General features: G+C 40.5%; 1 protein-coding gene across 2 annotated transcripts in view; it reads right to left on the bottom strand.

Annotated features, from left to right (window-relative positions):
* Positions 1 to 22,461, bottom strand: part of LOC126475377 (cyclic GMP-AMP synthase-like receptor) — a 353,607-nt gene that overhangs the window by 51,194 nt on the left and 279,952 nt on the right. For both annotated transcript variants that reach the window (XM_050103201.1, XM_050103202.1), the window contains exons 11-12: positions 9,259 to 9,384; positions 4,937 to 5,062 (exon numbers count right to left, since the gene is read on the bottom strand). In XM_050103201.1, coding sequence (XP_049959158.1) covers positions 4,937 to 5,062; positions 9,259 to 9,384 — 252 coding nt within the window. The remainder of the gene's footprint in view (positions 1 to 4,936; positions 5,063 to 9,258; positions 9,385 to 22,461) is intronic.

Here is a 22,461-nt window from a genome sequence, read left to right as displayed (position 1 = left end):
AATCTGTCAGTAACTCTCCATCCAAGACGAAATTCCTATGATCATCCTATCAAGAAATCCTGAATCCACCCCAGTTATGCCAACATGTAATTTTAATTTAACAGACTTCATGAATATTTCTAACCTGTCTGACCAGTAATTGATATGATAATGATTAAAAATACAGTACTATGTAATTATAGAATTGTATGGCTTAGGAGACAGTGTATAGACCTTCTAGGATGCTACTGGTCAGACTAGAATTAGCAAAAACTATGAAACTTAAGCAGTCTAACCCGGCAAACTACTCACGACACTCTTAGGCTATATATACTTATAGGATATCCAAGTAGCTATTCTTTTATGTTGATTTTATACCAAAAATAGACACAGAATTAAATTTTGTTACAGAGCTGAAAGGAAATGTATTGCATAGTACAGGTGTGTGAATATTTCTTCATCCTGAAGCTGCCTCATACCAACCAGTTTTGTGAGCTCTTTGAATGTCTCCTGTTTCTGTTCAGGAGATGTCATGACCCAGGAGGGAACTAATATAAAACTTTTTTGGCTTGCCTTAAATATGACAATCGCCTTAGGGACTAAGCAAAAGGCAATGTGTTATGATATTCTTTGCAAGCAGCACACCACAATTAGAGCTACACCATATGTTACATGAGAAATTTACATCAGCATAAGGCATTAATATTTTTTTATTAATTATACCTGGTCAAAGTAACCTTGTCATATTGATCTTCACTATCTTGCTACGATGTTAACAGATCTTAAAAAAATTCGTTTTAAAGTAAATACTTAATGGATCACTACGATACTAGTGACTACACTAGATTTTAAATTTTGCTGATTTCCAATTGTATGTAACTCTATTTTAGCAAGTTGATCTTTAAAAAATGTGTTAATTTTTTATTTCAAATGTGATGTAACAATTTTCTAGAGGACAGTTGTGTGAACCAGTTAATGATCTTTTGCATCAGATTTGATTGATTGCTTCACCACTAAGAAATCAATAAACACATTGTAAACTGACGTTTCTTGATGTATTTTAAAGGTGATAAGCAAATATTCTTGCTGATTTTATTTAATAAAAATGGGTTTTAAATTATTATAAACTATTGCATAAGAAAGAAACTGGGATAGTTAGTTTTGTAATACAGAAGGCATTACTTACACTACACAGCACAAACTGAGGCTGCTGTACTTCTTGTAAACAACAACCTCAGTTTCCTTCTACCTACATACCATTAAAGTGATATGGTGAAATGTTCTGCTGTGTTTTTGTTGGACTGTAACTCACTCAACTGGTACCTTGCCTAAAATGGATCATTTCTATTGGATAACATGGTGTTTTAATTATTGTTTACATAAATCAATTCTGATTCTGTAGCACAGAAGATGGTTATTTCTAGCTGAAATCTGGACATGCAAAATAATAATAAAAAGACCAATGGGATTTCAACTGATTGGTGTATTCCTATCCTTACTCATTTCTACACCCATCAATGATGCATCATCCAAGATAATTTGCTGTATCCTCCCATCATATATTCATCAATCCAGTCACAAATTCCATGCCCCACATGACTTTACCTTTGATGATAAGCACAGATACTGTACTGGGACAAATAGTTTTAAGAAACTGAGGTTTACTGCATCTATGTAGCTGCCTTGATACACGCCTTCAATACATCGTATCAGCAAAGTGCAAGTTGGGTTTCATATGATCAATGTTTTTGATATCCTTGTTGGTTGACATGGAGGAAGTCATTCCATCTGACATATGTTGTCATGTTTGAGTTCAGAATAAATTCTAAGATTCTACAACAAATCAATGTCAATGATACTGGATAGTAGGTTTGTGGATCACTTCTACTACCCTTCTTGTAGACAAGTATGACCTGAGCTTTCTTCCAGCCTCTGGACATGGTGTTTTTGTTCCACAGATCCAGAATAGATTATAGTTGAAAGAGGAGCTAAATATGCCACAAATTCAGTATAGAATCTGATAAGGATTCCATCGGGCCCTGGAGCTTTGCTTCATTTTAATGATTTTAGCTGTTTCTCAATGTCAATGACACTAATACCTATTTGACTCATCTTTAATGTGACATGAGAATTAAATCAGGGCAAGAATTTGGAGTTTTCCTTTGTAAAGGAAATTTGAAAACGGAGTTTAAAATTTCTGCTTTTGCTTTGCTATCTTCAATTTCAGTTCCTGTCTCACTCACAAGTGACTGGGTGCCAACTTTCATGTCAATAACAACCTTTAAATATGGTCAAAGTTCCTTTGGGGTTTGTGAAAGATCATTTGACAGTATTCTGCTACAATAGTCATTGAAGGCTTCATACAGTGTTCTCTTGACAGCAAAATGTGTTTCACTCAGTATCTCTCTATGTATAATCCTGTGCTTTGTTTTACACCTATTATGCAGTAGTTTTTGTTTCTTTAGAAATTTCTTTACGGTGACTGCATGCAATGGAAGCTTCCTCCTGTCATGAAGTGTTATACTGGGTACATTCTATTGAGCTCAACCATCCTTTTAAACTTGAGCCATAGTTCCTCTACATGCTCCTGTCCTGTGCTAAAAGTTTCCTAATTGAGAAATTTCTATAGACTTTTTTAATCACACCCAGCACTAACAAACCTGTAATTTCTCCAACTGATTGTTGGACGATTAAAGCCTCAATTACTGATTACAGTATGGATGGGGAACTTACACACTAGAAAACTGTAATTTTCACTAAAGTGAAGCGACTGGATGGTGAATGGTGGGGTCAAAGTGGCCCCAGTACAAGCACTGTTGACAACAAACAACATCCTTATTAGCTCTGGCACATGTTGGTTCATAGCTCAGTGAGACAATCACACCTCTCTCATAATAACTCCCCTTTTGCACTCTCCCTGTTCATTTTAAATACTTCAACTTTGTAAGAAATGCAGTCCTGTCAGCATCCTGTGCCCTCTTATGGCCCACACTTCCTGTTCAACAATGTCCCTTTCACTAACTTCTTAGGTGCTTGAATTATCTATGTTGATGGGTACTATTTTATTTCCATCCCTCTCCTATATACACAAAGTACTTTGAGACACTAAACAACATGCTGCATCGAAAACTTCATTATCTCCTAGTGGTTTCACTACACATGAAACACTAACTGGTAAGTATGTCTCGATATGAGCCATTGTAACTTTTCAGTGCCACTAGACACACAATCATGCTAACTAAGACTTCATGTCATTGTTCACTATTCAGCTAAACTGCCCTGTACAACGGATGGTCATTGTGAAAAATCAACATTGACATCAGTCTCCCTCGGCCATAATGTGTTCCCGTTAAGTTCTATTATGCATTGTTGAGGGTCAATTATGGCATGTTGATGCAAAATGTCTAGCCTCAGATCATTATGTAGCCCTTGATTTCATTAGACACCACTTCTACACAATGTTTAAATTAGGCTATCCCTCAATTAAAAATTCACCACTACTGAACTTAATGGTTGTATGTCACTATCCCCTATTGCAAGCTGCTTGTAATGTGATGAGTTGCAATGCCTCCTGCCCACTAACTCTCCTGGGGTCACTGACACATGGAACCCTATGTAAAACAAAATATTATATTCTCCTCAATTCGATTTTACTGGAACTCTTGTCGGTGGTTGTGGTTCGCTATTACGTTTAATGGGTCCTTTTCTCCCTCCTCATCCATGACTCATATTCCCAGATACATATCACCCCTACTGCTACCTCCACTGCTTCACTTGTAGTCCATACTATTCACCTTATTCTTGCATGGCTTATAGTGTTACCCCTGCACATTCAATCACAATAAAAATACATTACGTTATAAGCAAAAACATAAACGTTTGACCCATCACCCCCTAGATATATCAATGTTTATGTGCTCCAATGCTGGTCTCCTTGCTGCAGCACAAAGATTTTTAGGTGCCCCAGTGCGTACCCTTCTCAACATTTCTGGTGCCAAATACCTCAAAAATGCATCTAATGCTTCCTGCTTGGCTTCTTGCAAAATCACTTTATTCAACTCTTTCTTCTATGATAAGTCATGTGTATGTACAATCAATTTGTTAATTCTGTCAGTGAAATCCTCAATCTTATCATTACACCTCCTAGACACCACACCCAACTGTGCACAAAAAAATCCATGCCTATTTTGTTTCCTGTACCTTTGTTCCAGCATTGTCTAAGCTCCTTGAACATATTTTCCTGACACAACACTTCCGTACAACACATAAATGATATTGCTTCACCCACCAAACATAAAATAGCAATCTGCAATAATTGACTATCTGTGAACCTCCTATGTCAGCTGATGACCTGAGAACTTCTAAGAATGCTAAGACATCCTCAGACACTCAACCAGTAAAGCAAGAAACCAGGTTCACAATAGCTGGAGCCATTCCTAAACTTTGTAATTTTTTACCTTCCTCTGGCGAACTGTTACATAAAGTTACCTCATACGCCCCCAACTGAGCCACCTGATTTACTAACAATTCTGTAGCTTGTTTGCTGGTGATACTCAATGTATTCAATGTTTCCTTTGCCTCCTCAGTATTCATTTTACAATAATGATTATCACAATGTGAAAAATAAACATTCAACACTAACACAGTAGAATTCACCTACTTCCTTTATCTACGATCATGAGCCACCTGGACACTCTGCACTGTCTGCTGTGTGTCCCAAATGATTACAAGTGAAACAAATTACCACCACTGACTGATATGGTAAACGAGGCAGAATACCCAAGAAAAGTGCACTATGTACAAAGTCCAGGCACTAGCTATACATCCCTCACATTCCATTCAAATTGAAATAAACCTGCTAGTTCCTCTTGTTTTACAAAAGTAACTTCTGCATAAACATAACACTTATACTACAACCCCATTACTATCACCACATGAAAAAATATGTACCACTCACCTCAAATTCTGGTACTGTATGCTGTGGCTTGGATGGCGGACTACGGGGGTGACATATCCTCCACTGTAGACTTCAGTGACATCAGCATCACTGACATGACCCTGGTAAGCAGCCCGAGTAGTAACACTGTTCACAACAAAGGACATCTTAATTAGCTTTGGCAGATATTGCTTAACATTTCAGTGAGCTGCTACACTGCTTCTCTTGGTGATTATGGTGGCCTCTCTGGGTGGCCTACTCTGGTCCATGTGTGTCCACTGCTCTGCTCAGGATTTGGCCCACTGCTCCTGGGCAGGCATCAGATGGCAGCTGTCACTGTGGCACTTTATTATTTTATTTACACTGAGTCCTCCTCAGGACTCACTGCTGGCAGAAGCAGGTGATGGGGGTAGGGTGGTAGCTCTTGGGTGCTAAGTCCCACCAGGAACTGCTGAAGGCGGTGGAGGCAGTCTGGGCTCCAACCCACAGTTGGTGCTGATGATGCTGTGTTGTCTCAGGGCTAGGTCTGGCCCTGGCATCGTAGTAGTGCTGCAGAACTTGGCAGCAATATGCAGAAGATGACTGGATAATGAGTCAATGACAAATCTCCCTTGTCTCAAAATACAACACTATTCATACCTTTCTGTGGCACAAATGTTTCTCTTAACCTTTAGGCTAGTCATGTCATTCATAACAGAGATCATCCCTGGCGTAAGGATTCACCTTGATTGCTGCAGCAGCTATTGCTGCAATATACTGTTGTTTGTTGTGAGTGGCTCCACTTGCTATGCATCTCATTTACCTGTCTGTTTATCCTACTCCTAAACACTTACCTTAATTACTTCCTATGTTCATGCAAGTCCCTCTGAGATACACCACATAGTCATATGGCTTTCATCCTTTCAGTACCCCATCCAATAACCATTGGAATGTTTCTGGTGCACTTTTCAACCAAAAGGCATCCTTCTACATTGGTAGTGTCCCCTTGGTCCTGAAAATCCAGTCTTTGGTCTATCCTCTGGATCAACTTCTACTTGGTGGTACCCACTTTGCAAGCCCATCGTAGAGAAGTAATGGCATTGTCCAAAATTATCTATTGTTTCTGTGATATTAAAAATCATGTAACCATTTGTTATGGTTTTGTTATTTACATGTCGATAATTGCAATAGAACCAATACTTCTACCTTGGGTACAGTTACAATTCTCCCACAACCTCTCTCCCCCCTCCCAGAGGCTGCCACTTTCCTCTATTATCCCATCAGACAAATTTTGATTTTTGTGAGTGGCTCCACTTGCTATGCATCTCATTTACCTGTCTGTTTATCCTACTCCTAAACACTTACCTTAATTACTTCCTATGTTCATGCAAGTCCCTCTGAGATACACCAGATAGTCATATGGTTTTCATCCTTTCAGTAACCCATCCAATAACCATTGGAATGTTTCTGGTGCACTTTTCAACCAAAAGGCATCTTTCTACATTGGTAGTGTCCCCTCGGTCCTGAAAATCCAGTCTTTGGTCTATCCTCTGGATCAACTTCTACTTGGTGGTACCCACTTTGCAAGCCCATCGTAGAGAAGTAATGGCATTGTCCAAAATTATCTATTGTTTCTGTGATATTCAAAATCATGTAACCATTTGTTATGGTTTTGTTATTTACATGTCGATAATTGCAATAGAACCAATACTTCTACCTTGGGTACAGTTACAATTCTCCCACAACCTCCCTCCCCCCTCCCAGAGGCTGCCACTTTCCTCTATTATCCCATCAGACAAATTTTGATTTATAAATTCCTCCAAGACTGGTTGCAATGATCAAGGTATTCTGTAAGATCTCCAATATACTGGTGCTTCATTGGCTGTCAGAATTCTGTGCTGAGTTATTGGTGTCACAGGAAACAAACTTGTAGAAAAAACCGATCTCAGAATTCCCATAATAACACCTGCATTTGTGCTCTCTCTGTTCATTTTAAATACTTCAACATTGCATGAAATGCAGTCAAGTCTGCATCCTGTGCCCTCTTATGGCTCACACTTCATGTGCAGCAATCTTCTTCATCCAGAATTTCTAACATGGCCAACAATGTTCCTTTCACTAACTTGTTAGGTGCTAGAATTATCTGTGTTGGTGGGTGCTATGTTACTTCAATCCCTCTCTTATAAGCGTACAATACTTTGACTTATTACCTCCTTGTGGTTCCACTGTACATAAAACATTAACTGGAAAGTTTGCTTCCATATGAGCCATTGCAACTTTCCTGTGCCACTATACACACAGTCTTGCTAAGACTTAATGTCATTCTTTGCAGTTCAACTAAACTGCCCTGTACAATAGATGGTCTTCATGGCAAATCAACATTGACAACAGTCTCCCTCAGCTGTAATGTTTTCCCATTGAGTTCTGTTATGCATTGTTAAGAGTTAATTATGGCATGTTGTTGCAGACCACAATGTAGCCCTTGCTTTCATGAGACACCACTCCCACACTCTGTTTAAATTTGGCTGTCCCTCAATTAAAAATTCACTATCATTGACCCTGATGGTAATATATCACTATCCCCTATTTCAAGCAACTTGTAATGTAATGGGTTGCAATGCCTCCTTCCCACTAACTCTCTTGTGACCACTGACACATGGAGTCCTGTGTGCAACAAAATCTTATATTCTTCTCAATTCCATTTTATGGGGAACTCTTGTCAGTGGCTGGGGTTCCCTCTTAAGTTTAGTGGGTCCTTTCCTCCCTCCTCATCCATGACTCATATCACCCCTGCTACTACCTCCACTGTCGTCCATACTATTTACCTTATTCCTCCAGGGCTGAAAATATTGCCTCTACACATACCACGTAAAAACACAATTAAAAAACTTTGCATTAGAAGCAAATGCATCCCACTGACCCCTTACCCCCTATATATGTCAATGTGTTCGTACTCCAATGCTAGTCTCCCTGCAGCTTCAAGATTTTTAGGTGCCCCTGAGCACACCCTCCTCAACATTTCCAGTGCCAATGCTTGCTGCTTGGCTTCTTGCAAAACCACTTTATTCACCTCTTTGTTCTACAATAATTCATGTGTATATACAATCAACTTGTTAATTATATCTGTGAAATCCTCAATCTTGTCATTACACCTCCTAGTCACCACACCTGACTGTTCACAAGAAAATCTGTGCACTATTCTGTTTCCTGTACCTTCTTTCCTCCTCTTCTTCTTCTTCTTCCTTTTTTCTTTTTGTCATGTTCCATAGATCATTTTCCCAATAATTTTATCGATATGATGTGGAACAAGTCAGATTACGATATATATATACACACATGAATAGTGCTAATATTAATATTATTGAACTTTATAGTTCTACAAATGCAACTACATTTAGAACTTTTTTTGTCCAGTTTTGAAACATAAACTCATCCATGGAATAGAAGGAGTTGCCCAAAAGGAATGATTTTAAGCTAGATTTAAAACTTGATCTGCTACCTGCCAGACACTTTATGTTGTTGGGCAAATGATCAAAGGTTTTTGTTGCTGAATAATATACTCCTTTTTGAGCAACTGGCAGCTTCAATAATGCATAGGAAAGGTCAGTTTTGCTCCGGTCATTGTTTAAGCTCCTTGAACATACTCACCTGAAACAATGCTTTTGAACAACACACAAATGATTTTGGTTCACCCACAAAACATAACCTAGCAAGCTGCAATAATTGATTATCTGACAAACCCCCTATGTCAGCTGATGACCTGAGAGCTTCTAAGAATGCTAAGACATCCTCAGACACTCTACCAGAAAAGCAAGGAACCAGGTTCACAAAAGCTGGAGCCACTCCTAAACTTTGCCATGTTTTACCTTTCTCTGGCAAACTGTTACATGAAGTTACCTCATCCACCCTCAAATGAGCCGTGTGATGTACTAACAATTCTGTAGATCGATCACTGGTGATACCTTATGTCTTCAATTTTTCCTTTGCCTCTTCACTACTATTTTTCAAATAATAATTATCACAGCATGAAAAATAAAAATTCAATAGTATCACTACTAGAATTCATCTATTTCCTTTGTCTGCAATCATGAGCCACCTGGACACTTAACACTACCTGGCTGTGTGTCCCAAATGATTACAAGTGAAACAAATTACCACCACTGATATGGCAAACTGGGCAGAATGCCCAAGGAAACTGCATGATGTACAAAGACCAGGCACTAGCTATACATTCCTCGCATTCCATTAAAATTGAGATAAACCTGCTAGTTCCTCTGGTTTTACAAAAGTAACTTCTGCATAATCAGAAACCCTATACGTCAACTCCATTACTGTTACCACATGAAAAAATAAGTCTGACTCACCCCAAATGCTGGTACGGCATGCTGTGGCTCGGATGGCGGACTATGGGGGTGACATATCCTCCCCTGTTGGCTTCAGTGACATCAGCGTTGCTGACACGACCCTGATAAGTGGCCCGAGTCGTAACACTGTTGACAACAAACAACATCTTAATTAGCTTCGGCAGGTATTGTTTCTCTTGGTGACAACAGTGGCCTCTCTGGGAGGCCCACTCTGGTCCATGCATGTCCAGCATGGGGCACATGGAGACTGCACTGCTTGGGATTTGACCCACTGCTCCTGGGCAGGCGTAAGATGGCAGCTGTCACTGTGGAACTTTATTATTTTACTTTTATTTACACTGAGTCCTCCTCGGATCTCACTGCTGGCAAAAGCAAGTGATGTGGGCAGGATGGTAGCTCTTGGGTGCTAAGTCCCACTAGGAACTTACTGCTGAATGTGGTGGGGGCAGCCTGGGCTCCAACCCACAGCAGGTGCCGATGATGCTGTGTTGTCCCAGGGCTAGGAGTGGCCCTTGCATCATGGTAGTGTTGCAGAACTCAGCAACGATACAGAGAAGATGACCTTATGATGAGCCAATGACAAATCTCCCTTGCCTCAGAATACAGAACTATTCATACCGCTCTGTAGCATATTTGTTTCTCTAAGACTCATGGCTAGCCATCTTGTATATAATAGAGACCAGCCCTGGTGTAGTGAATTGTCTTGGTCACTGCAGTGGCTATTGCTGGGCTATACTGTTTTCTGATGTGAGTGGCTGCCTTTGCTACACATCTCACTTATATCTCTGTTTATGCTGTCCTACATCTCATCACATGGATGGCTTCCAGCCTGTGGCTGCTAATGCAATCTTTCTAGTGGGTAATGTACTGATTCATATTACTTTTCAGCTAAAACTTACACCATGGCATTACAAAAGTTTTCTGTTGCATCAGGTGTCAAGTCTGGTGTTTGACAGAGGGAGCTAACTACAGTTTTATGCTCACTCCTGGCACCGAGTCTTGCCCAAAAAATTCCTTTTGCAGTTTCAATATCTACTTCGGTGGATTTGCACTTCTTGTGTATTGTAACAAATACACCACCTCTATTTCCCATTAACCTATCCTTTGAATATACACTTAAATTTTCCCTAAAAATGTCACTGCTATAAAATTAAAGTTTTAATCAAATTTCTTGCTCTAGTATTATGTATGCATCACTGCTTTTCAGCAGTGGTATAAAGGCCTGGCATTTTATTGTGAATGGTAGTAGAAAGTGAACACTTGACCATTTCCAAGATGCTTGTTCCTACACATCAGGCCATAACAATCTACATTTCATAAAAACTGCTTATGTTAGTTATTTTACCCATTTGCACCTGTAACATGAATATAATGATTTTCCATTTGTCTTTGACCTGATTATATACTTTCCTCACTATGTCACGAGCATACAGTGTCACCAGGCGAGCTTCAGTGTCATGATGTGGAGTCATCATAATGCTTTGGATCAGCAGTGTGTCTATAAGGTATTCCTACCACCTCAGTATAAGATTCTAATATTCTGCTACAAGGCAGCATTGTCAAGAAAATTACTGTTTTTAGTGACATGGCGAATTGTGCATGGTGGATTACCACATTGAGCATGAAAAGTTTATTGTAAATTAATTTTAATAACAGACAGAAACACAGTGGCAAATATGCTGTCTATAACAGTACAGCACTTTCTCAGATGACTCATCCAGTGCTACCTCCTGTGTATGAGGGCTGTTCAATAAACAATGATCTTAATTTTTTTTGACAGCTTAACTTTACTCATCCTCATAATTTTGATGGTCCTTCTCAAAGTAGTCTCTCATAAATGTAACGCACTTGTCCCAGCATTTCTACCAGTCTTCAAATACATGCTGAAAACCATTTTTCAAGAGGTCCTTCAAAATCACCTCCACGGTCTTCACCACTGATTCTGATGATTGATAATGCCTCGCACAAAGGTGTTCCTTCATGTTAAGGAATAGAAAAAAGTCACATATTGCTAAATCCAGACTATAGGGAGGGTGAGGGATGCACTTCACGTTGATTTTTGTGAGATATTCAACAACAACATTGGCAATATGAGGCCACACATTATCGTGGAGCAGCACCCAGCCTACTTCACGGAAATGTGGTCTTTTGCACCTGATGTGGACTTACAATGTTTTCAGGAAATCCCTGTAGTATTCTCCAGTTACTGATGTGAGTGCAGGCACAACATGCTGATAAATCATTCCATTAATATCAAAGAATGAGATGACCATAACTTCCCAGTGGAAGCAACCACTCTTGCTTTTTTGGTGGTTGGTGATGAAGGAGATTTCCACACTTCCTCTAACATCAACATGCAGACCTGCATGCGAATGTCCTTTTGTTGGGGAATCAACAGTCTTGGAACCCATCGTGTACAGACATGTGTCATGTGTAATTTTTCTGTCACCAGCATGTGGGTCGCACCCAATGAAATGTTCACTATTTCAGAAAGTGACCTTAAGGTAATTTGTTGATCCTCTCTCACAATGACAGCAGCAGTGTTGACGTTTCTTCCTTAAGAGCAGTAATGCAGCAGTGGGTCAACTTTCCACATGTCACACTTACCATGGACTTGACAGACATATGTCTAACAAATGGGACTGACTGTCACAAAGTAATTGGAACCCAGAGTTCTTCTGCTGTTAGCAAGCCGAGAAGAGTCAACAAAATAAGTTCACAGTTCTCTCAGGACACTAACGTTGTGCATTCTGTCTAGTTTTCATTGGAGCCACAGAGATTGACACAACACTTTGGTAGTAAGCACAGTACCATAAAGTAAATACACATGAAATGAAGCCCACCTGATTCACAACACAACTGTGGGATTGGACCAGAGCACCTAACAGATTATACCAGAGTGCCTAACAGAGACTGAAGCAATCTTTGATGAAATTCTTCAGTTGAGATTTATACACCATTCTGACAGTCTGTGGGCATATCCCCTGCACCTGGTCCATAAGAATGATGGCTCATGTGCTCCTGCAGTGATGCAATGGATTGAATCCTAGAACTGTTCCACATAGTTATCTCACACCTAATAGTCAAGATTTCACAAGTGTTTTTGGCAGATGCAGATATTTTCACTGTTTTGGATTGCTGAAAGGTTTATCATCAAATTCTGGTAGCACCTAGTCATGTATCAAAGCAAGCAATGAATACACCTTTCTGTCTTTTTGAATTCTTCTTCATACTGTTTGGACTACATATCACTGCTCAAACTTCACAAAGTTTCATTGACAAAGTTGTATGGGTACTGACATTTACTGTAATATATATAGATAATATCCTGGTATTCTTTTCTAGCACTCAGTTACATGACAGGCACATTCGTGAAGAATGACATGGAGCATAAGAAGTGTGATCAAAAAGTAAGAGCAACTTTTATTTTTTTTAAAGAATCTTTATTTACTATCAACATCAACTTTGTTCTCTTCATAATAATACCCCTCAGATATAATGCATCTGTGCCACCACTTTTTCCAATATTGGAGGCACTTCTTAAAGTCACTTTATTTTAGGGTGTTCAGCTCTTGCAGCTGATTATGTTTTTATATCATCAATGGTGGCAAAACAGTGTCCATTATAGTTCTCTTCAGCCTCAGAAATAGAAAAGTGTTGCAATGGGCCATGGCTGCAGAATAGGGTGGCTGAGACAACATAATATTTCTGTTTTTTGCCAAAAAGTCATGAACAAGCATTGAGGCATGAGCAGAAGCATTATCATGATGAAATTTCCACGAGTGATTTTGCCACAATTCTGGTCATTTTCTGTAAATTGCTTGACACAAACAATGCATCACTTCCAGGTAGTATTCCATATTGACTGAACAACCATAAGGCAGGAACTCATGATGCACTATCGAGGAAAACAGTGAGAATAAACTTCACATATGACTGAACTTGTTGGATACATTTTTTGTTTTGGTTGTTCAGGCAGTTTGCTTTGGGAAGACTGGGCACTGGTTTAAACATTATACCCCTACAAACCGGTTTTGTCATCTGTTATAACCTTGTTTAGAAGTTCTGGATCACTGTCAACTTCATTCAACAAGTCCTGAGTGATGTATATGCAACTTTGTTTTTGGTCAAAATTCAACAATCTCGGAACAAACTTCCCTGCTACAAGTTTCATGCCCAAAGCATCTGAAAAAATTACTTAGCATGAGCCAAAGGATATGCCAACATCATCAGCAACCTCTCTAATGGTGATTCGGTGATTTTCCAGTACTATTTTCTTTATTTCATCCACATTGTTGTCAGACATTGATGTGCTAGGGCATCCAGGGTGGTACTCGTCTTTAACGTCTTCTTGACCCTCGTTGAAATGTTTATACCACTTGTAAACCCTTGTCTTACTCATAGCAGATATTCCAAAAGCCCCAGTCAACATTTCAAATGTGGTGCTGCACTTTATTCCATGTTCAAGCACAATGTAATGCTATTTCTTTGATGCATCTTTTAGAAAGTTTTCAAAACAGCTGAATGTGCAGGTGTACATCTGAAACTTGTCTAACAAGATGAAAAATTTTTGAAAATCAGATGTATAAAGCCTGTGAAATTAAAAAAAATCCCATTACGTTTTGATCACACCTCTTATAGCCATGGCTTTAAGTCAAACAAAGATAAATGTGTCACAGGCAGGAGTGAAGTAACCTTCCTCACCCATAAGGTCTCAGCTCATGGTATCTACCTGCTATAGGAGAAGTTAGCTGTTTTACATGACCTTCCAAAGCCAAAAGATTACAAATAATGGACACATTTTCTGGGAATGGTGAATTTTTATTGTCATAACCTTCTGGCAACAGCTTCCATTCAAGCACCGCCAACACATGCACTTTTGAATCACAACAACAAGGGCAAACAAATCCTCAAGTGCACTCCAGAAACTTTCTGTTATCTACAGGTGAGCCTCACAGAAGCAGTGCTGCTCACCCACCGTGTACCATGTATTGGTCATCGTGGTACATGCCAGTGATAGTGCAATTGGTGTCACTCTGCAGGAAAAAGACAACAATCATTGACAGCTATTTAAGTTTTCTTTTTCAAAAAAATTATGGCTATGGCAAAGGAAATGGAATGCTTATGACAGGGAGCTGCTTGCACTATATGAGGAAGTGAGGCACTTTCACCCTCAAATCACCCTCATCAATGATAATCTGTACAGACCACAAGCCAGTTGTGTCAATATTTCACATTAGTGATGAGTGTTCCCCTTGACAGTCAGGCGCATTGAATTTATTAATCAGTTTACCATGGACATGTGTCACATTAAAGATGCATGGCCGGTCGCTGTGGTCGAGTGGTTCTAGGTGCTTCAGTCTGGAACGGCTGCTGCTGCTATGGTCACAGGTTCAAATCCTGCCTCAGGCATGGGTGTGTGTGATGTCCTTAGATTAGTTAGGTTTAAGTAGTTCTAAGTCTAGGGGACTGATGACCTCAGTCCCATAGTGCTTAGAGCCATCTGAACAATTTTGAAAGATGCAGAAAACATAGTAACTGACTACTTTTCTCCCATTTGCAGTTAATGTTTAGAACTACAATGATGTCATTTGGTCCAAGTGTCAGATCAACAACTGCAGCTTTTACTAAACCTTCTACAGTCCTTCCACAGGACTGAGATTGAAGCAAATCTTGGTGCCAGGTGGAAATTCTAAAATATGGTGTTATTTCTCACAATGGAGCCCAAAGCCATACATGAAAAGTGGCATTCACCAGTGTCCACAACCTGATACAGCCAGGAACAGATGCCACAACTAAATTATTGACCAACCATTTTGTGTGGCAGTCAAAAAAAAAAAAAAAAAAAAAAAAAAAAAAAAAAAAAAAAAAAAAAAAAAAAGAAAGAAAGAAAGAAATTGCGGGCTTGTATGCCTCCTCTGTACCTGTGATTCAAGATGGGATGACACTTTCATGCAGGTATCATGTCTTTCTTTGTGTCTCCAAGATGGCAAAAGCACAAGATGGGCAGAATATATACTAGCTATAGACATATCTGCCAAGACAATTACAATGCAATGAATTGTGTAAACTGCGCAGTTTACAATGCCACCACATTACAAGTCCTGCTGACCTCGGAGTAGTTGAACTGTGGCACTGAACTTTAAAGGACGGCAGCACTTTCTCTGTTCCTTTTAGGAGTATGGACAGCTTATAAATCTCACATTGCTCCATTGTTGGCTGAAATGGTTTATGAGAAGCCATTCTGGATTTTGGTTGACTATGCCACACCTATACCATTGCCAGACCACACAGGACTACCACTACTTGTACAGCAAATTTGGGAACATGTCACAAAGATCCAATGGCCACCTATTTTGTCATGGTGAACATCTGACTTCCATACACAAAGCATTAGTGGACTGCTCCCATGTCATGATATGCACTGATGCTATGCAACATCCTGACAAACACAGCTATGCAACACCCTGACACACCCATGCAGATCTCAACAACTGGGTCAATGCAGAGCTGCTCACTGTCAGCCACACTTTTGTCCACATCTACGACCGGATCAGTGCCACAACCAACAGTCTGCACAAGAGCTGGTGACAATATAGGGTCAAGTACTACTATATCCTGGGTGTCCCACACATTATGAGGGAAAGGGGGGGGGGGGGGGGAGAGACTGTTGGGAGTAAAAGATCAAGTTGATAGACATTCCCTAAAAGTGTTGGTTATTCATTGTCTGATTTATTGTTTGCATGTACTGTATGTATATTGCTTTTCATTCCTCAATAAAAGTGATAATCATTATACAAGAAATTAGTGCTGGTATTTATTTGTGCCTAGTAATTTCATCTTCAAGGTTATTAAAAAACAAATATCTTAAAAAAAAGCTTCTGACTGTCATTCAACAAAAAGGTTCATTTCACAAAAATCTTAAAAACAGATAAAGAAAGAAAATGCAATTAATTATCTGCCAATGGCCAAACTTAGTGTCTTTTTCTGTACATTGTGTTATAGCCGTGAGCAGCTAGTGAGTGATGCACGCCAGAGAATGGAGACACAAAGCTGCCAGGTGGGGAAGGCACTGTAGATATCGCTAAACAACTAACAGACAGGACAGACGAACAAGTAGGGGACAACAGACACTACGACTGACCAGGACACAACACAAGGCAAGCAAGCAAGAACTGAGCTGATAAACACAGTGAGACGACAACAACAATGCAGGAACACTCTAAACAATGACAGTATGTATCTCAACACATGGAACCGAATGCAGTACAGCCAAGATGCACACATGAACTATGACAAGTACCAGACTGCTGGGGTAGTGCCGCGCGGCTGCCTAAATACATGTATGTGGGAAACATGACTGGCCGTGGACTTCATGTGGTATAGAGAGTGGTGCACTCACACAACGAGGCACGCGGCGCAGGCATGCGCCAGAGCACAGAGACCGCTAGTGGGTATCCAGGTCTATACCCTCTGGTGCACATTCAACTTCCATGCCTTCCAATACCAGAAATTGTTTAAAGGTCTTTTTGTTGTAGACTATAAGGCTATTCGGTATGTAACATGGTTTGTTCCACATTCCTGGAGGCTCTCCACCATGATAGGGCTTAGAGAACAAGTTGTGTCACTGAATGAAAAAATGTGTGTGACTCTAGCAAATCCAATTTTATATCGGTATGCCTCTTCAAGAGAAACTTATTAAAAACTAACAAAAGAATATGCTTCTGGTATTTTTATTGATCTGTCAAAAGCTTTAAACATTATTGACCATAACATTATCATTCCTGAATTAGTCAAAAAAGTGCAGAGAGGTATCCCAAACCCACAGAAAATGTATTACCTAGAAGACTGGCAGGATACAGTAATAACAGTAATAACCCATAATCAGATCAAAGACAGTGTCTTTAGAACAACACAGCTATTGAATAAATTGTTGATTAAGGGTGGTATGACACAGTGGTCTGTTCTTTAGAACAACACAGCTATTGAATAAATTGTTGATTAAGGGTGGTATGACACAGTGGTCTGTTCTAAGATGTCCACCACTCCTTCTTTCTATTTATGATGTACATTACTGCACTGATGAAAAAATAACTGCTGATAATACCAGAATTTTGTTTATGGCTGGAGATAGAACGACCATGTAATCAGCAGTGGACATCAATGTATTTGATTACCAGATAGTTTCAATAAAATAATAATTGATAAAGAGTCATGTATGACACAAATTTACAATTTTCCCTGCTTCTGCAACACAACATTACAACACTGAGTTTTGTCAACAAATTATTGAAGTGACTTACTGAAGCTTAGGCATTATGAATATATGTACAAAGGAACTTCTTCAGATGTATCTGGAGTGTGAAAGTTCCTGAAACAAAGTTTTCAAAAGCTTTCTATGCTGTATGTGTGTCAAGTATCGATACAAGCAAATTGATGCTGATTATAGCATACAATGCAAACTTCAATTTGTAATTAAAGCCTCAATTAATCTGGGGAAGCTCAGCCACCAGGAAAAAGCTCTCTAGGATACATAAAAGTCTGTCAGTTCCAATTATAACTTGAAGAAATTATAATCATATAACTTCATGGAATGAAACACAATGAAACTGCATAGCATTTCCATGTGTCAACCTGTTCTGTTTGCAAATCACTGTCTTTTAAAAAACGCTGGGGAATAGTGATAAAATAAACATATTGATTGCTACATCACAAAAAACACCTGTTCAAAGCAAATGACACAAAAATACTGCATCATTAAAGAGCTTGCCGCACAACAATTAACCTATCTACTCCTACTAATGTGATTGCCACAGGCTGTGTCAAGTGCTGTGCTATAATAACCTGAGCTGATTACCTGCACTCGGACCCTTTCACACAGGCTCACTTCCTTCAAGCTGAATTATGTGGGCTGTTCTCCTGTTACTGTGCTCAATATTTTGAACATAGCTTGTGAACTACCAACACTGTACAGTCCATACAACCACTCTCTCCAGTTCAACTGTGCTCTTGGTGTAAGCTAGCAGAATTGTAATGTTACTAAACAGCCTCTGTGTAAAAGTAATAAATCTTTAGCAAAAGTTATACAAAGTTGTAAGGAGGCTTCTGTGAAGTACTGCATTAGCAGCTGCAGGCAGGTAGCCACAGTATGGTGACAAGTGGGTCAGAATAACATACAAATAAGCAACTCAGAGATGAGGATAGCCATGCTCAGTGGAAAACTGCATCACATGGCATTAATGACTCCAGAGAAATTTTCTTGTTCTGAGTGATATGGTTAGGTGCTGGGTTTTAGTGAAACAAATGCATGTCAGAGGCATATAAATATGTCTGAATTTTAAGGAAGTGGGCAATTCTTTCTGCCAGAGTCTAGCAGTACCACCAAAATGTCACAGCTACCGTAGACAGTGAGACAACTGGGCACTGCCAGCAGCAGCCATGGGTTTGAAGCTGGATTGCACCGGCCACCATCAGCACTAAGTTCTTCACAGGATTTGATGCCACAGCACTGCTGACCTGTTGTCCCAGCTTGCTGCTGCCAATGCTGAGTTCTTAGTGGAACTTGGTACCTCATTGCCAACCACCATCCAACTGCTGCCAGAGTGCAGCAAGTTGAATCCCGTGAACAGCCATTTCCATGCACTGCCATGGTGATGCTGGAGGAGTCAAGGGGACCTACCGCCAATATAGCAGGGCACCAGCTCAGCATACATGGTGGAGGGCGCTGCGCATACATCAGTGACAGACAGGGACAACTGAGGGAGGCATGTTTCCCTACCTCAGCTGCGATGCATCATGTATTAGAGATAAAGTCATTCTTTTCTGTCAACACTGTTTCCACTGGGCCCTCCAGCCCATCATGATGCTACACGCTGTGGGTCTATATGCATACATTATCATGAAGTGTGAAGGCTAAGGCTTCCAGGAAATCCCACATCATTAAATGTACTGCATGGATAAGTATTAGCAGACTGCATTCGGACACAGTGGGATTCTGAATGTGTCTGCACCTAAATTATATATTCACTAAGGAATGCAAAAAACACAGAAAGCAAATAAAAAGTCCTGTAAACTCTTCACCCACCATATTAATTATGTTATTAAAGTTTAGATATGTTTCCAGAATGAGATTTTCACTCTGCAGCGGAGTGTGTGCTGATATGAAACTTCCTGGCAGATTAAAACTGTGTGCCCGACCGAGACTCGAACTCGGGACCTTTGCCTTTCGCGGGCAAGTGCACTTGGTAGAGCACTTGCCTACGAAAGGCAAAGGTCCCGAGTTCGAGTCTCAGTCGGGCACACAGTTTTAATCTGCCAGGAAGTTTCATATCAGCGCACATTCCGCTGCAGAGTGAAAATCTCATTCTGGAAACATCCCCCAGGCTGTGGCTGAGCCATGTCTCCGCAATATCCTTTCTTTCAGGAGTGCTAGTTCTGCAAGGTTCGCAGGAGAGCTTCTGTAAAGTTTGGAAGGTAGGAGACGAGGTACTGGCAGAAGTAAAGCTGTGAGAACCGGGCATGAGTCATGCTTCGGTAGCTCAGTTGGTACGGCACTTGCCCGCGAAAGGCAAAGGTCCCGAGTTCGAGTCTCGGTCGGGCACACAGTTCTAATCTGCCAGGAAGTTTCATATCAGCACACACTCCGCTGCAGAGTGAAAATCTCATTCTGGAAACATCCCCCAGGCTGTGGCTAAGCCATGTCTCCGCAATATCCTTTCTTTCAGGAGTGCTAGTTCTGCAAGGTTTGCAGGAGAGCTTCTGTAAAGTTTGGAAGGTAGGAGACGAGGTACTGGCAGAAGTAAAGCTGTGAGTACCGGGTGTGAGTCGTGCTTCGGTAGCTCAGTTGGTAGAGCACTTGCCCGCGAAAGGCAAAGGTCCCGAGTTCGAGTCTTGGTCGAGCACACAGTTTTAATCTGCCAGGAAATTTTAGAGATGTTGTTTATAATAAATTGTTTACTATATTATACTGTGTGAACCCAATAACTGTGGGAAATTAATCAACGTTAGCATATCCTTGCGAAAGTGAAACACTGTATGTGTAGGAACTCTTTGCTTGCACTACTTTACAAAAAAATCATTTATTAATTGTGAACATTAGCCTCAGTATGGCCACCAACTGAGGGAACATGGTTTGATTGAAATAAAACTGAATTTGCATCTGACTGCGGAACTGTTAAAGTCATTGGAGAAAGAAGGGAAAAGGGAGTGGACTGAATTGTGTAATCAAATATACACAACAGGTAATTGGCCAAAGGACTTTACAGAAAGTATCTTAATACCTATAGAAAAAAAGAAGAGCAAACAGTGTGAGGAACATAGAACAGTGAGCCTGATATCGCATGCAGCCAAAGTCTTGCTGAGGACGCTCAACAGTAGGCTATATGGAAAGCTGAATTGCATAGCAGGAGATGAACAATTTGGTTTCAGGTGAGGAATGGGAACTAGAGATGCCATTGGGCTACTGAGAGTGATAGGGGAAAGGTACATGGAGAAGGAAAGGAAGGTGTATGTTGTGTTCACTGGTCTTGAGAAGGCTTTTGACTGTGTCAGATGGGACAAACTAAGGAAACATGGAGTTGACAGGAGGGGGTCGGAGAGTGGAGTGTATAAGATTTGCAGATGACATGGTTGTGATGGCAGAGAGTGCAACAGAGATGGAACAAATGTTAGATGATTTAAACACAAAATTAGAAGAATATGGAATGAAGATTAACAAGAAGAAAATGAAAAGCTTGGTAATTGGAGGAAAGGGGAGAAAATGCCACATGAAAATAGGAAGTTTCATTTCAGCGCACACTCCGCTGCAGAGTGAAAAGCTCATTCTGGAAACATCCCCCAGGCTGTGGCTAAGCCATGTCTCCACAATATCCTTTCTTTCAGGAGTGCTAGTTCTGCAAGGTTCTCAGGAGAGTTTCTGTAAAGTTTGGAAGGTAGGAGATGAGGTACTGGCAGAAGTAAAGCTGTGAAGATGGGGCGTGAGTCGTGCCTGGGTAGCTTAGTTGGTAGAGGACTTGCCCACGAAAGGCAAAGGTCCTGAGTTCAAGTCTCAGTCTGGCACACAGCTTTAATCTGCCAGGAAGTTTCATATCAGTGCACACTCTGCTACAGAGTGAAAATCTCATTCTGGAAACATCCCCAGGGCTGTGGCTAAGCCAAGTCTCTGCAATATCCTTTCTTTCAGGAGTGCTAGTTCTGCAGGGTTTGCAGGAGAGCTTCTGTAAAGTTTGGAAGGTAGGAGACGAGGTACTGGCAGAAGTAAAGCTGTGAAGACGGGGCATGAGTCGTGCTTGGGAAGCACAATTGGTAGAGCACTTGCCCGCGAAAGGCAAAGGTCCCGAGTTCGAGTCTCGGTCCAGCACACAGTTTTAATCTGCCAGGAAGTTTCTTATTCTTTGACTGTTCATAGGCTGACATTATTTATTGAATTAGTATAGAGCTCAAAGCAATTGTGTACAACCAAACTCCTGTTCAGATGAGTCATCTAACAGGTCATGCACTCACCTGCAGACAATGTAGCAGTTAGGGCTTGTTTGGAATTGGATTATTATTCTCAATCTATTTTATAATATATTTTGGGACTGGATGTCCCAGTAACTGTTTAGCCTTTTAAACAGTCAGTGTGGGGGCTCAGTGTTATGTTCAGTGTAACAGCAGCAGTAGTTGCAGTTTAATCATTATTGTTGTGCACGACTGTACTCTGATAGAGGCTACAGTATAGATGGTGCTCCAGTGTGTATGCCACTTTCATGTCACTATGTTCTGTGATGCAGTTTATGCTCCAAGTCCAAGTCACCGCATGTTTATGAGAGTTTTCAGAACTGCTCTGTTGTGTGCTCACGTTGCCACCAGTCTATGCTGCAGTTGTAGCAGGCCACTGTTGACCACAGTGTTGCCTCCCACTGTTGCTGTATATGTGCTGTGCCATGGCATTCATATATCACATCGCTGTCTGAGTGTCAATCTTTCTTTGCTGTGCTGCTGCCTTCATGTTCCATGACCAAGTGATGCTGCAGCACCCCAACTGTCTCCGTGTTGCTGTACGGGCTGTGTTGTATCTGGGCTACAGGATCCAAAAGCGCCTCTGTCTCACCCTAAACAACATGTCCATAGTGTTGCTGTAGCATCTCCTCACCACAGACAGTGATTCCTGAAGACACCTTTTGCAGTACTTTGCCCCATAGCTTCTAGCAAGTTATTTAAGAT

This window comes from Schistocerca serialis, chromosome 4 (genome assembly GCF_023864345.2).
Source record: "Schistocerca serialis cubense isolate TAMUIC-IGC-003099 chromosome 4, iqSchSeri2.2, whole genome shotgun sequence".
NCBI classification, from domain to species: Eukaryota; Metazoa; Arthropoda; class Insecta; order Orthoptera; family Acrididae; genus Schistocerca; species Schistocerca serialis.
This window is presented reverse-complemented; position numbering and strand designations above follow the sequence as displayed.